Source organism: Diceros bicornis, chromosome 5, assembly GCF_020826845.1.
Source record: "Diceros bicornis minor isolate mBicDic1 chromosome 5, mDicBic1.mat.cur, whole genome shotgun sequence".
Taxonomy (NCBI): Eukaryota; Metazoa; Chordata; class Mammalia; order Perissodactyla; family Rhinocerotidae; genus Diceros; species Diceros bicornis.
In genome coordinates this window covers 26255641-26272683 of record NC_080744.1, presented here as the reverse complement: position 1 = coordinate 26272683, position 17043 = coordinate 26255641, and the positions used below count along the sequence as shown (strand labels likewise).

At 37.2% G+C, this 17043-nt stretch overlaps 2 gene segments (V, D, J or C); both read left to right on the top strand.

The window, feature by feature from the left end:
• The first annotated feature begins 9081 nt into the window (after positions 1-9081).
• On the top strand, positions 9082-9652 carry LOC131405467 (T cell receptor alpha variable 14/delta variable 4-like). The segment is given in 2 exon segments: positions 9082-9130; positions 9297-9652. Coding segments are annotated over 2 exon segments (405 nt in total).
• A 5650-nt stretch (positions 9653-15302) lies between these two features.
• On the top strand, positions 15303-15840 carry LOC131405466 (T cell receptor alpha variable 9-2-like). The segment is given in 2 exon segments: positions 15303-15384; positions 15506-15840. Coding segments are annotated over 2 exon segments (381 nt in total).
• The last annotated feature ends 1203 nt before the right edge of the window (positions 15841-17043 follow it).

The following is a 17043-nucleotide window of genomic DNA, read 5'->3' as shown; positions in this document are numbered from 1 at the left end:
AATATTGTCCTAAACTACCTGTCTCTAAGAAGAGGGAAATTTACCTGGTACAGGATTTGGGAATTCTATCCTATGGAAGATGGATGAGAGAATATAGGAAGATCCTTAGAATGGAGAAGTTTTATATTTGTAAAAACACACATTTTATAGTTACATACAAATTTATATGTTTTTGTGATTCTTCATCATAGCTGTTCTCAACTCTTTAAGGATATGAAATGTGGATGAAGGATTATATTTATTCTCTGTAACTCCAGAGGATCACTGAGTACAAGTCACAGGAAAGGGGCTTCCATTTCTGGAAATGAGGTACTCTTGCTTTCCCAGGGATCACTTATCATGATCGTTTCTTTAGGATCAGTTACTCATTTGTAGTATTCTCCTAGCAGACTCGGGCAATATTTAGGCTTTCCTAGATTTTTTTCTTACAGAGGTAATTGTAAAATACCAAGTTAATAAAGTAGATGAGACAGGGTTTTTTGGCAGAAGGAGATAATTCTGGAAGTTTACAGGACTGAAGCACTTTATCACTGTCTTGCGGAAAGAACATCGTAGTGAAGTTTGGGAGAAAAATGATAGAGTACAGAAGTTCAGCAAGCAATAGACAAGCCAGCAGAAATCCATGTCAGGAAAGGTGGCTTATACTTTTGAGGAAATTCTACTAAGGATATGAATCAGTCATTGCATTTAGGATACGCCATCCATTTTGATATCAGAAAATAAAAGCATCTGTAGAGTAAACTTACATATGGTTACATTTTTTGAGTTTGCAGCCTAATATTTTCTCAGAATTTCTACTCTTTCTCTCAATACTTTGCAGTATATAATCCACGTAGCAAAAGGAATAGATTTTTTAAAGCATTTTACATTTCTCATTGCAAACCAACCCAATCTATGGGTCAAACTGTGTCCTAACTCATTGAACTTCTCCCCCTGCTCCCTTGTCTTTGAGATTTGATCTTTTATCATAATCATCTTTACTGAAGGAAGTTTCCACATTTTGACTATTGGTACTGTCAATTCTCTGGGAAGATCAAGGCCAGCTTAGAGGAGCAGAGTCTGAGATAATAGGTATTTGGAATAGTGAATGAAATTCTCTCTATTTCTCTCATCTTTGGCTTATGGGTTCCTTTTAGAAAGAGATTTTCTCCGTAACAGACAAACGAGGATAGTAGATTTGGCTGAAAGGGAAGGTTCTGTATTTTCTTTGTTTAAGAGAGTAAACCATGGTGCTTTCCTGATTTCAAACATGTGTACCAGGACCATTATTAAATAAATAGAAACAGCATCCACCTCTTTCCAACTTTTTAACAATGACTCAATAGTGTACAGAGATATGAATCTTGATCTCTACATTTTTACTGTGCATTTAATCTCTGATCTAAGACCTAATTTGTTTGACCTATTGCTCTCTTTATGCATCTGAGTTATTCACAGGCACAAGGTAAGATAAGAACATTTAACCAGAGAGTTCAATAGTTAGAGATGTGACCACAAGATGGTAGTGCACCTCTGCTGATGCAGAATATGTGAAGGGTACATTTTAGTGGATTCTGAATGAATAGGCTTATGGCAGAGGCTAAGTCTTTTTCTTATTGGCTGGGTAGACAATGTGAGAAACCACTATGATGTTAGAGAAAAGAAGGGTCAATATGATAACATAAGTAGCTCTGCTGGCTGGAGATTGCAAGTGTATAGTCAATCCTAATTGGAAGGAACAATGAAGACATCCATTCAAGCTTTATTCTCGTTCTTGTGGCTGCAGCTGGACTGTGAGTTGAGGGATTTTGGGGAAGCACATTATATTAGAAGATATTCTTCAGAAGTCCAAAAAGGAGACTGGCTTTCTTCAGGTTTCCTCTAGTTTCCATAAAAAGGAAAAGAAAATTCTGGCGTTTAATGACTTGGCAAGCTTTCTCCTTTCTCTTACTTTTTCTTTCTCCATAGGCTTGAGCCGAGGAGAGAATGTGGAGCAGCATCCTTCTACCCTGAGTGTCCAGGAGGGAAACAGCTCTGTTATCAACTGTACTTATTCAAACAGTGCCTCAATCTAATTCTCTTGGTATAAGCAAGAACGTGGAAAAGGTCCCCAGCACGTTATAGACATTCACTCAATTATGAAGGAAAAAGAAGACCAAAGACTCACTGTTTTATTGGATAAGACAGCCAAACATCTCTCCCTGCACATTGCAGCCACTCAACCTGGAGACTCAGCTGTCTACTTCTGTGCAACGAGTACACGTTGCTTCCCAGACACCTGCAACCTGTACACAAACCTGTTACTGGGGAAGCCCCCTTTACTTTGGCACAGACCTTGAAGTATAGCGTTTGTCATATCGTTTGTCTACAAGTGGATACTAATGTATTAGACATCAAAAGCGTATAATAAGAATGTTAGGTTCAAGGTGACCCGGAAAGGGTTAGAACATTTTGTTGGATGATTGTCACCTAATGGATTCATGAAGGGAATTAATAATGTTTTATTTTGAAATTCAGGCTTTAAAGATGACTTTACATTTGTTATTCAGACTCTTCTCATTTAAATAAATCCTTAGTAACAATATCACATTCCTATTATTGGTGAATTTTTAACTCTTGTCTTTCAAAAATCGCGTGTTATTTTTTTGCTGATTATAAAACATTGCATGCTAAATATAGAAAATGTAAAAATGTGGAATTGATAATTCTGCACCTAGATAATTTATTGGTAATATTCAGTTTAATTTCTTCATAAATTATGGCATAATTAGGATTCTGATCTTTTCACTTAATATCATATCTTGAATTGAGCATTCTTAGTTTCATCACCTTTTCCTCTAATACCTGCTTTTTAATAGCTCTGTGAAAGATTTGATGTCACAATTATAGTTTTATCTTTTTCCTCTCTATAGTTTTGTGATAAAATTTGTGCTCTGACTACTTTCTAGTTGAGCAAATGTGACTTGGGTTTTCCTTTAGAGCCCAGTGATGTATATATTATTTGTGTGTTTGAGAGAAATTAAAGCAGGAAGTGACTTATTCAAGAATGTGAGTTTAGGATTAGACTCACAAAACTATTCTTTTTTTTCAAAATTTTGTTACCGTATGTTCACATTTACTCTCATAGAATTTAGAAGGACAGTGAACAGTTGTGTCTTTTAGTCATTGCTACATTGCACACACTTTTTACACACTTGATAATCAGTAGATGTTTCTTAAAGAAAGAAGGAAAAGGTGAATTCTGCTATATATTCAAAATTGTAATTTAAGCTTTTAGATTCAAATTTATAAGTTGGCTTGTGAAGAATAAACTCCTGAAAGTGTAGATTTCATTATAAAACAACACAGTGTTTCTTTCCATTTATCTATGTGTTTCTCCATGAATTTCCACTGTTTTAAGATAATTAAATTTATTCCTAGACATTTAATTTTTATTATTACACTTATTATTGAAATCTTCCTTTCTGGAGTATGTGGGAAAACTTTTTATAAACATTTATCATCCACCTTACTCAACTCTTATTAGTGGATTGCAGAAGGAATTTGAATTAGTGTTCATTTTAGAGATAACTTATGACAAATTTCCCTGCCTCATCTTTATGTTTTGACTGAATTAAACATTACTTCCACAAGTTTCTTTTAAAAAGATATAATTCTTCTAATGTTGTAGATAAATCAAGCTAAAGAAAAAATTTGCATAAAAATTAATTCTCTCGTTGTCCCACACCTGGTAAAGTGTAGGCTATTTTCAAGATCCCTCATAGTCTTCCTCAGGCTGGATATAATTGGCAATTGGTGTGGTGAGATGATACTTCTTGGCTGAGTTATGATTGTTAGCTATTAGTTAACTGCTTTGTTCATATAGGGAAAATCATTAGGTTAAATTAGATTTAAAACATCTGAAGAAGAAAGGTCAGTATTGTAGCCCAGCCCATCAACTGGCTTTGATGATTTTTCTAACTAGAACCACTATCTCCTGTCCAGTAGAAGCAAGTTGAGTCTTGATTAGTCCATTTTCTCTGAGACTGATAACAGAGTGAGAGGGAAGAATGGCTTATATTTTTATTGTTTTATTCTTCTTAAACACAAGTTAGAAGAGAGAGGTTGTGATTACTGTAGGATTAACTGCTTTATCAGACTTAGGCGAGGATTTATCCAATAGAAGACAAGAAATCCTCTAGCAAGAGTGTGCAGAGTCAGTACAAAGTTAGTTCAGATCCAGACACATTCAAACTTTCAACCTTTGCCACGGTTTGTGTGCTTGTTTCCTATTGCCTCTGGACAATTTATCACAAGCTTGGTATCTTAAGACAACAGAATTTTATTCTGTCATGTTTCTAGAGGCTAGAAGTTGAAATTATTTTCACTGAGCTGAAATCAAGGTGTTAGCAGGGCTGCATCTGCTCCAGAGGTTCTAGGGGAGAATCTGTTCCTTGCCTCTTCCAGCTCTGGTGGGTGCTGCATTTCTTGGCTTGTGGCTCCATCACTCCAGTCTCTGCCTCCATTTTCTCATTGGCTTTTTTTCTTTTGTAGTCGAATCTCCCTCTGCATCTTTTAGAGGTATACATGTGATTGCTTTTAGGTCCATATAATCCAGGATTATACCCCATCTCAAGATCCTTAGCTTAATTCCTTCAAGTATTTTTTTTTCCATGTAAGGTAACATTCACAGATTTTAAGGATTAAGACCTCATTGTTTTTCTTGTACTCATTATTTTACCTACACAATTGGCATTGCTAGTGTTTTTCTTTTCCAATTTGAGAAAATAATATACATATAAGGCAGAATCCAGTCAGGAAAATAGAAACCACATCAATTACTTTACTTTTTGTGTTTTTAATTTTTAATTGTAAAAATTACATAGAAAAAGAAACTATTTTGTGTATAGTTATATCTGTGAATTTTTAATTTTAATGTATTGTATAGACATGTAACTGGCACACAATCACAACACAGAACAGTTTCATTGCTCCCCAAAATTCCTTTGTGCTATCTGTTTGTAATTTGTAATTACACACCTCCCCTTCCCTAACTCTTTGCAAATCTTGATTTGTTCTTTTATATTTTTACCTTTTAAAGAAAATAATATGAATGTAACCATACACTACATAACCTTTTGAGAAGTCTGAATATTGATGAGAGGAAGCACATGCCACTGGGCATATGCATGATCTCTCTACCTCTGCCACCACCCTTAGTCCTCTCTGTGCCTGAGGTTTCGAACTTTTTAATCATTTTGTAGGAATAACTTAAAATTTCCAGTGTTTGAATTCCCTTGGAGATTTCATTTATAGTTTTACAAAAGAAACACTATGGTAATCAATAATGGAGTGGTTCAGGGGAGTGTTGAACCAACTCATATAGTCAGGTTGAGATATATTCTTTATGTAAGTCTAGTTGTACCAACTCTATTCTAAATTTTTATATCATTTTAAGAATAAGTTTATTGATCAAAATTCACTTTAGCCATATTGATTGGGGTATGGTTATTGTTTGGATTTCCTAGAAGTTGACATTAAATGCCATATCCAACAATTCTTTACTTTGTTGCACTACCAATGGTTTTGTAGAACTGAATTATGGCATTAGGGTTGTTATTGCATCAAGTAAAGCCAATATCTTAGCAAATTATTTTATTAGTAAGAGAAAAAGGTAGGGTAAATCAGAAATATGAAACATTCTAGTATTGAAGTGGGGAAATACACTAAAAGGACAAAATACAAAAGAATGCAAAGGAGAGTATGACAGTCAGTGGTTACAAACCTCTAGGAGAATTCTCTTCTAGTGGTGTTGGATGGAGCTGTCTACTTTATGCTGTTATATGTTTGTTTCAAGGAGCTTGGGTCAGCACTCACCTTCTGTGGACTGTCTGCTTCTGACCATTCTCTGGAGAACATTGGTTTAAGATCTCTAATTTAAGTAACTTATATTCTTGGCAATTAAGGATGCGTGATGTTATACCAGTTGGTAATCGTGTAACCAGGGATCAATTCTTGCACTTCATCTGCTGAATTGGTAATAAATAGTACCTAATAAGGTAATTTCCAGAAGCTCAATGGCAGCTTTTCTCCGGGATTTTTTTCAGAGCACCAAGTCACCCAGGTTAAGATCATGTATAGGCTAATTAAACAAAAATCCAGATAATCAGCCTGTGCTTGTGACGAAAAGACTGAGTATCATGGGTTTATTTATCTAGTTCTGTTTATGAAAGATTAGAATGCGTATGCTTTGGCATATTGTGAGTTACATGGGCCTATCAGTGACCAGTTCATAGTAAGACAACACATGACTTAGTGAGGGGAAGAATGCAGGGCCATGAGAGCTAAAGCTAATACGGCATTAGGCCATAGGAGCTCCAGGGTGTCTGCTACAGTAACTAATTTCAGTTTTAATATTCCACTTGTTCTTTCCACTTTTTTAGAGAATAGAGAGGTAACAAGAAAGGTGAAGTCTCTGAGTGAAGGCAACACTTTACATAACTGCCCCAGAGAAATTTGCTCCCCTATGAGAGATAAATTGAAATGGCATAAACACAAAATCAAGTTGATTTGTAAATGTTGTGAGTTCTGTGGTTTTCTAACAGGAGAGTGCTTCAACCCATGCAGAAAATAAAATACTGTTACTAGTACATATTCATGACCCACGGAGGGAATGCAATTGTGTAAGATCCTTTTGGAGATACTCAAATATTTTCTTGGGACAGTATTCCAATCCATATGCCACCTTTACAGTTTACATTGGTTACAAGAAGGGCTTGAACTAGCGCCATTCTCTGCCATCCTAGAAAAGTTTCCCCACCAGTGTTTTTTTTATACTGCAGCCCATATGTCCCTACTGTGAAGCGTTGTCTCTGGAGGATTTTGGCAAACATTCATAGGAGATCATTTGGCTCCACCCAGACCTTTGTCCTGGCTTTGAGATATACTGTCTTTGTGAATCAAAGAAATCAATCATTTCTAGTGATTCTGTACAAAATTAGGGGCCAGATTTTCTGCATGTAAGATGGAATTATTGAACTTTTCCATGGATTTGTCTTTATGTTCTCAAAGAGCAGCTTGCATAAGGACTGTAGTCAGAAAGCCATGTTTAGCATGATGACCTGCTCAAGTGTTTTTTCTCTAGCTTCTACAGTGTCTTTTATACTGTTAGACTTTTGTCTTTGTGACACAAATTTCTTTTAGTAGCATGAAGACACTAAATAATTCATGTATTTGCTGTCCATTTTCAATAGGGATACACAAGACACTTGAGAGGGTTCAGAAAAGATTAGATGGTTAAGAAAGCTCATTGTCTCCATAGTATTTGGAAGCTGTGAACTACTTTAAAAACATATTGACTGTCAGTAATAGATTACTGCTAAAAGATTGGATTTTATAAGGGAGTCTGGAGTAGTTATTGCATAACCAGTCTGGTATTGACTCTTTTAATTTTTAAGATAATATTATTAAAAAAACTTATTAATGCAGAATTTGTTGTGGGAGTGTCCACAAGTTCCGTTCTAGACATGGACACTACTTGAAAGGCAGAAGTGCAATCATGAGATTCATTTGATTGAGAAATGTATTAGGGTTGAGTAATATGAGGCTAAATGAATAATATTTCATATTTACCCAGCCAACTGGTAGAAAAATGTTGTGAAATGTAGAAAAGTGTAGAAAAAATTTTAGAGACTCATAGTCTATAATTTTGAACAGTTTGTGTGGTATGTGGTACCATCAGATTTAATGGAAGTTCCAGTGTAAGATCTGAAAATGCTTCCACCAATTTAGCTGAGGCTACAATTCTTTTGAGACAAATACAGTAAGCTTTGGCTACTGTAACAAGAGATAGGCAATGATAGCCAATGGATTTTTGTTGTTTGCCATGTTATTGAGTAATATCTCTAGGCTTGGCCTTATTTTTAATTTACATACAAAGAGAAAGTTTTATTACAATTGGTGATCTTATGATCAGCTGTCCTGCGGAGTTGTATGGGGTCACCAAGGGTATATTCTCTTCAGAACTGGGCATTCAGAATATAGAAGCTTACTGTGGTTCATTTAGGGTCCCAACTGATGTACAGGGAAAAATATAAATCAAAGTTTGGATAACCTAATGGCCAAACTCTGGTATATATTCTGGCCTTTATGAATAGATCTGGGCTGTCAAAACTAAATAGAAAAGAGAAGGGGACCTTTGTGACAGGATTCGCTGTCTGAGGGGCTTTAGTCTAAATTCTTCAGCACAGAGTGATTAGATTTTTCTAAATATGGCCTAAGATAGGTGACTGAAGAGACATTGACAGTGAGGAGGAATATTGCGATAATAATACATAGATCGAAAGAGTAACAGTGATTATCCAAGAAGGTTTGCCTTCTTATCATAAAATGATTTATTTCTACCCTAGATGATACAACAGCATACATAGGTGTGAGGAAATATGATTATTCCATCTAATATTGTTTCCATTATCCATTACACATAGTATTTTTCAATAAGTGCCACGGGAGCCCGCCCAGTGGCGCAAGCGGTTGGGTGCGGGCACTTCCCTGTGGCAGGCCAGGGTTCGCTGGTTCGGATCCTGGGTGCACACCAATGAACCGCTTGTTAAGCCATGCTGTGGCAGCATCCATATAAAGTAGAGGAAGATGGGCACGGATGTTAGCCCAGGGCTAGTCTTTCTCCGCAAAAAAGAGGAGGTTTGGCATTGAATGCTAGCTCAGGGCTGGTCTTCTTCACAAAAAACAAACAAATAAATAAATAAGTGCCACCTACCTAGTTCCATGACAGATACAATGACTGAACATAGTAGTTGATTGAATCATCCATCTTCCTTTCAATATAAAATTGTACCCATGTTTATTTTCAGATGTAATTGTTATCAGTTTAAGAGTTGGTCAATGCAAAAGGGAGTTTGGGCTGGGTGAGACTCTCAACAAGTGCATAGAGGAGTTTGGTACAATCCATACCAATTTGCTACACTCTGAAACCCCTGTTTCCTGTCCTGGGGCAGCAGCAGCCCATACCCAGTAATTCTTCCCTCACTCTGTCAGGCTTGCCTCAGAGTGCAGGGCTCTCAAATGAAGAGCAAGATATTTTCCATTCAGTGGAAGAACTCATATATGGTGTTCTCCAGCCTTCTGAAGGTGGTCATGGCTTCAATGTGGCTAGGTAGGGATGGCCCTGTGGGAATGTGCCTCCTCTATGACCTAAGGACAAGGGATGAAGGCAGTATCTTTTGGGTACCCTGGGAAAGAGGGGTATAAGGGTATAAAATAGAATTTCTTTGTCCCACACCACTTATCCTAAACCTCTGATTCTGTCTTTTTTCCTTCAGGCTGCAGTATTGCCCAGAAGGTAACTCAAGCCCAACCAGCAATGTTAGTGCAGGAGCAGGAAGCTGTCACCCTGAACTGCAGATATGATACCAGTTCTGTTAGTTATAGTCTATTCTGGTACAAGCAGCCCAGCAGTGGGGCGATGATGTTTCTTATTCATCAGAATTCTTGTAGCCGGCAAAATGCTACAAAAGGTCGCTACTCATTGAATTTCCAAAAGGCAAACAAATTCATCAACCTTGTCATCTCAGCTTCACAGCTGAAGGACTCTGCAGTGTATTTCTGTGTGCTGAGTGAGCCCACAGTGAGAGGTGTGTTGGAAGGAGGTGTACCAAAACCCCAGGGCTCTGCTTGATACCCGCATCTGTCAAGACAATGTGGGAATTGCCATCACAGATAGGAAGTGGCTAAGGCTGTGGTAGCACAGGAGTAGGGTTAGGGAGAAAACACTCACTCTAAGACAATATCTTTCTAGGTTCATAGATCATGTCTAGAGTTATCATTCATCAAAAACGTCCTTACCCCTGAATCATTGGCTTGAAATTATTTATTTAATACAAAGAAGAGCCACAATAAACAATTTGCCGTTTGGTGATTAGATTGAGCTCAAAGAATTGACTAAGACAATTCAGAAACATCTGACTCGAAAAAATTAGTAAAAATATGTGTGAATTGGTGGATTTTCAGATCAGTTTGTTCAATAAATATTTATTGAGTATATATTATGTTACAGACATTGCTTTGAATAAGAAGGGCTGTGAAATCTCTCTCTGCTCTATTTGTGTATCAAGCTCTTTTATACCATTTAATGTATTAGTTTAATTTAGTTTTCTTAGCTGGTTAATGGTACTCTTGTTTACTTTCTAAGGTGACTACTATGTGACAAACATTGTGCTAAGGCTCATTCCACCTAGTTAACACTTCCTGCAAGGAAGAGTTCAATTTCCATCATGTAGACTTACCTGCCTCCCACCAGTCCTATCCACAAAATGATCAATAATTAGTGGCTCTTAGAAAGACACTATGAAGGAGGAGAGAATAAATTATGTTCTTTATCTGCTCTTCCTTCCTTCACCACTCCTGCAAAAGCTGGTTTGCCATCATGTGGCTCATTTTGCACACCTCCAGGCCCTCTTTGTTCAATCAATGTTCCACAATCCAAAATATTCATTCTCCCAATTTATTCCTTCTACCTCTAACCCATTTTCTCAGTGCCTTAAATTTTGAATGGTAATGGATAGTTGATAAGTGATCTTGTATTGTAACTCCACCTTATATTTGCATTTGGAAAGCCAATGTATGGGTAGAAATCTTAAAAGGAGTGCCTTTAAATTCTTTTTTTAAATTTCACCATTTAAAAAATTTGTAAGTGTACAATCCAGTGATATTAAGTACATTTATACTGTTCAACCAGCACCACCATCCACCTCTAGAATACTTTTCATTTTGAAAAACTGAAAATTAATACTTATTAAACAATAATTCCCCATTCTTCTGTCCCTCCAGCCCCCAGCAACTACCGTTATACTTTCTCTTACTATGAGTTTGTCTACTTTGGATACCTCGTATAAGTGGAATCATGCAATATTGGTCATTTTGTGACTAATTTCATTTAGCATCCTGTCCTAAAATTTCTTATCTTTTTAAGGTTGAATAATATTCCAGTGTTTGTATATACCACATTTTTTTATCCATTCATCTATTGATGGACATTTGGATTGCTTCCACTTTTTGATGGAGACATGGGTATATAATAACTCAATACTTTGCATATACACCCAAATACTTTCAATTTTTGAGTACATTCTCATAAATGGAATTGTTGGATCACATGGAAATTCCATTAAAAAATTTTTAAGAACCATTTATATGGCTAATTTGAGCAACTATGCTCTAGACTGCTTTATCACAAGCAAGTTGTAAGAAACAGAGGGAGTGATCTCTGGCCATGACTGAAGTTCTAGTACCCTGGTGTTTCACCCAAGCCTAGAAGAGTTTGTCACTCTTGCTACAGTGCATTGCTCAAGTCAGGTGCCTATTACTTAGTCTGAAAGGAATGCTCATGCCACTACCTGGTGTTGAGCTCCTGAACAGTAGTTTGTGTATCCTTTATAATGTTTTCTTTCCTCTTTTGGTGAAAGAGCCAAACCTGCAATTATTTAATTATTCTTTTAGTTCTATTTTCATAAATAAAGAGCCTGTTAACATGCTATCTTAAAATATTTCAAAGACTTGAGAAGAAGTATGTTGCTACCCTCTAGTATCTCTCTCAAATTTTCTCTGAAAATAATCTATAGTAAAACCCAGCGAATAGGTTTTTGCTATCAGAGAGATCTGTGTTCAAAACTGTTAGCTCTGCCACGAACTTTCTAGACACTTGTGAGCTTTGTTTCATTATTTGTACTCTCTTGTAAACAAGAGAGTAATATCCTCTTGAATATTTTATTGTGACAATTTATCAATAATGTATTCAAAGAGATTGACAAGTAGCAGATGATCAGTGAATGAGGGTAAGCTCAGTAGGTACAGAAAAATCATTTGGCAAATCCAGCAGCCATTCCTGATTAAAACTGCCAATGAATTAGGAATTGAAGAGAATTTATTCAATTTAATAATGGGCCTTAATGAAAAACCGACATCAAATGTCCTACTTTATGGTGAAAGACTGACTACTTTCCCCCTAAGATCATCTCTAAGGGAAGAATTTTGACTCTCATCACTTCTATGTAATATTGTAGTAAGGGTTCTAGCCAGTGCAATAGGACGAGAGAAAGAAACAAAAAGACACACAGTTTGGAAAAGAAGAAATGAACCTATCTTTCTTCACAGACAGCATGGTAGTCTGCATATAAAATCCAAGTGAATTTACAAAAACAAAAAAGAAAAACTACCAGAACAAATAAGTAAGTTTAACAAAGTCAAATATAAACCTACCATATGATCCAGGCATTCCACTCCCAGGTATTGACCCAAGAGAAATGAAAGCATGCGTCTATAAAAAATCTTATACACAGATGTTCATAGCTGTTTTATTTGTAATAGCACCAAACTGGGACTAACTGAAATGTCCATCAACAGACTAATAGATAAACAAGTTGTTTATATCTATACAATGGAATACTACTCAGCAACAAAAAGGAACGCACTATTGATACAAGACCGTGTAAGAATCTCAAGATAATTATACTGAGTGAAAGAAGCCAGACAAAAAATTACATGTGATTCCATGTATACAAAGGTATAAAACATGCAAACTAATTTATGACACAAGTGTTGCCTGGAAATGGGAGCGGATGGTAAGGAAAGTGTTAAGAGAAGGATTACCAAAACACGTGAGGAAACTTTTGGGGCGACACATATGTTCATTATCTTGATTGTGGTGATGGCTTCACAAGTATATACAAAGATCAAATCTAATAAAATTGTTCACTTTAAATGGGTGCAGTTCATTTTTATGCAAATTATACATTAATAAAGCCGTTAGAAATCCAAATTTAACAAATATGTTCCCTCAATGGTGTACAAGTCTTCTTGTGTGACCCAAAATGCGAACTATTTATCCTCTAGGTTCTAATTGGCCTTAAACTATGTTCCTTTTTTTAAAGGGTACATAACAACTTTCTGCACCCACGCGCTGTACCATTTATTTCAACTCAGCATCAACCCAATTTATTTTTCATTCTCCTTAAGTATCAGAATAGAAGTTTGTACCAGCTTTTCCAGAATTCTTTCTAGCATAGTTTTGTGCCAGGTTCTGGCAATGTGATTTGGAAAATGGAGGAGAAGGGAAAGAATATGTGAATTCAAACAGTATCTGGGCCTGAATTTGTTCTTTATATCCCCATCTGGGAGACTATTCACATGATGGCTCTGGACTCATGAAGGCTCTTGATCTGAATCTGTGTAGAGTGAACTCCAAGAAATAGACTGAGCTGAGTTTCCATCTACATGTCTAGGGATAAATGTTTACAAGGCCTTACAGAAAATCTGTCCTTCTCCAGAGCTATACCCTGATAATGCTCAGAGGTTCTCTGCTTGGTTTTATAAAATGAATAGTAATAAAAAGGTAGCTAATTAAGAGCTTGCTTTTGCTGCTCGTATGTCATAGAGAAAGACTAGTTTTTTTAAATTTGTGTAGCCAGGGGACGTTTTCCCCTGTTAATCCCAGAGCTTTCTCCCTGATCTTTGACAACCATCTTGGTCTAGAACAACTATCACAAATGAAATCTTGCAAATGGTATTGGTCTGGCTGGAACAAAACCACCTGGGGAGCTTTTTTTTTTTTTTTAATAATTTTATTTTATTTATTTATTTTTCCCCCCAAAGCCCCAGTAGATAGTTGTATGTCATAGCTGCACATCCTTCTAGTTTCTGTATGTGGCACGTGGCCTCAGCGTGGCCGGAGAAGCGGTGCGTCGGTGCACGCCCAGGATCCGAACCCGGGCTGCCAGCAGCGGAGCGTGTGTACTTAACCATTAAGCCACGAGGCCGGCCCCACCTGGGGTGATTAAAAAATTATAACTTAGTGGGTTTCAATCCTGGAAAATATGATTCATGAAGTTAGTGGTGGGATCCCAGAAGCTGTAGTTTAAATCACTAACATTGATTCCATTATGAGCTGTTGTATGAATATCAGCTGATATGTCTTTAACAATTTGAAAGGCTGGGAAAGAAGAGGGTCCTAAATTTGCTCCAGGTTTTTGTTGCAAATCCACATCTTCTGGATTCCTTACCCTGTGGGGGAAAATTATTTGATCAGAGTTTGGCCCCAAAATGTTGGCAGATGGACCACAGTGGAAGCATCCTTGAGGCTCAATCTCCATTAAGAGTGTGGGATTAGTATTCATTGTCTGATTCACATAGGTTAGCTATCATATCTTGGAGTCAATGAATCAGTGGGAGAATAAGATACTAATCTCAGTTCATTCTGTAGGGATTCAGTAACTTCAATTATGATGTTTCTTCTGTATAGAATTCATATTTTTCACTTTTTAATGATTGTGAAATTCAGGAATATTTGACTATTGCTAAGATAGTGTGGTTTTTTCTTCTAAAAAGCTTTTATTAAAACTATAGCATTCCTGGGGCCAATCCAGTTGTGTAGTGGTTATGTTCACACTCTCCACTTTGGCGGCCCAGGGTTTCTGGGTTTGCATCCCCAGCACGGACCTACACACTGCTCCTCAAGCCATGCTGTGGTGACATCGCATATACAAAATAGAGAATGATGGGCACAGATGTTAGCTCAGTACTAATCTTACTCAGCTAAAAGAGGAAGATCAGTAATGGATGTTAGCTTAGGGCTGATCTTCCTCACACACACACACAAACACACACACATACACACACACACAAAAAAAAAAAAAACATTCCTTACAATTAATGGTATTTTAGGAGCAAGGAAATATTGTATTTCAAATAGTAGTGAATCCTCAATCAAAGACTGTTTATTCATTATTTTTGTTTAATTCAACAAAAATTTAGTGAGCACATAAGTGTCAGTCAGTGGTCTTTATATAGGGGTTCTGTACTGAAAAACACAGAAACACTCAATAATGACTTGAATTCTTATTACTTCTTCTGTATTCAGCCCTAAACCCTCTTCTTACATTCTAACAGATTATAGGCTGGCCCACAATGAATACATGAGAATATAAAGTACTGTATTAAAATGTTCAAGAAAACTGATATCTTCTCATCTATAGAAATACCCTGGGATGCTCTGTTAAAGAACTTCCATGTAAGATGGGGTCCTAAGAACAAAATAGACCTGAGAGGTTACGGTAGCTGTTGTTGAGATTTACAAGGGCCGCTTGATGATTAACATGTGCCTCATAAATAAAGTCAGAGATGAGAACATATTTCTGACTTGGGGAGGAGTCTAGGAAACATGCATTTCAGTCCCTGTCCACCAGGGGGTGCAGCTTCCTAACACAAGCAATTTCCTGAGTGAAATGTAGGCTTCCATTTATCATTTCACTGTGACTTCAACATTTCTTCATGTTAAGAATCAAGAATATTATTTAGGAGACTCTCTAGAGATGAACGCTGCTCCAGGCTTAGTGACTGTGGTACTCTTAATGCTTGGTAAGTAAAACGCCTCATGAAATTTGGATTCTTTCTAGTGTTATGTCAGTAAAATCTGTAACCATCATTTTATCCCAGAGCTTTATGCCCAAGGTGACTCAAATCTCTTATTTTTCCCCAGGACAAACCTATGGAGACTCAGTGACCCAGATGGAAGGCCAAGTGACACTCTCAGAAGGGGCTTCCCTGACGATAAACTGTACTTATTCACCCACAGGGTACCCCATTCTTTTCTGGTATGTCCAATATCCTGACGAAGGTCCACAGCTCCTCCTGAGAGCAACCAAGGCCAACGAGAAGGGAAGCAACAAAGGTTTTGAAGCCACATATGATACAGAAACCACCTCCTTCCACTTGGAGAAAGCCTCAATCCAAGAGTCAGACTCTGCTGTGTACTACTGTGCCCTGAGTGACACAGTGACAGGAGCTGCAGGGGGAGCTGAGCACAAACTCTGAGCAGCAGCAAGAGGCCTGGCTGCTGAGTGTCTCTGACTGTTTGATCCACTCTGGATTCAGCACAATCTATGGCTATTTGTTCCTCAGTCTCTGGTTGATACAGAAAGCATTCAAACAGATAGAGCATAAGAACAAGAAGTGTTGAGTTGTATGAGTTCTTTATATATTTTGGAAATTAACCCTGGATATATGGTTTGCAATATTTTCTCCCAGTTGGTGGATTATCTTTTCTCTTTGTTGATAGTTTCCTTCGCCATGCAGAAGCATTTTAGTTTCACGTAGTCCTATACAACTCAATAACAAAAATCCAACAACCTGATCAAAAAGTAGGCAGAGGAGGGGCTGGCCTGGTGGCATAGCGGTTAAGTTCACGTGGTCTGTTTGCAGGGTTTGCAGGTTTGGATCCTGGGCACAGACCAATGCACTGCTTGACACCGTGCTGTGGCAGCGTCCTATATAAAGTAGAGGAAGATGGGCACGAATGTTAGCTCAGGGCCAAGCTTCCTCAGCAAAAAAAAAAGGAAAAAAAATGAGCAGAGGATATGAGAAGACATTTTTCCAAAGGTATACAAATGGCCAACAGGCACTTGAAAAGATGTTTAACATCACTAATTATTAGGGAAATGCAAATCAAAACTACAATGAGATATCACTTCACACATGTCGGAATAGCTATTATTGAAATAACAAGAAATAACAAGTGTTGAAGAGGATATTGAGAAAAGGGAACACTCATACACTGCTGGTGGGAATGCAAACTGGTGCAGCCCCTATGGAAAACAGTAAGGAGATTTCTCAAAAAATTAAAAATAGAAATACCATATTATGCAGCTTTTCCACTTCTAAGTATTTATTCAGAGAATATTAAAACACTAATTCAAAAAGATATATGCACCCCTATATTCATTGCAGCATTATTCACAATAGCCAAGACTGGTAAGCAACCTAAATGCTCATCAATGGATGAAGTGATAAATAAGATGTGGTATATACATACAATGGGATACTACTCAGCCGTAAAAAAGATGAAATTGTGCCTTTTGCGACAACGTGGATGGACCTTGAGGCTATTATGCTAAGCGAAATAAGACAAACAGAGAAAGACAAATACGTGGAAGATAAACAAACAAACACATAGACACAGAGAACAGATGGTGGTTACCAGAGCGGAAGGGTGTGCGGGGAGGGCAAAAGGAGTAACAG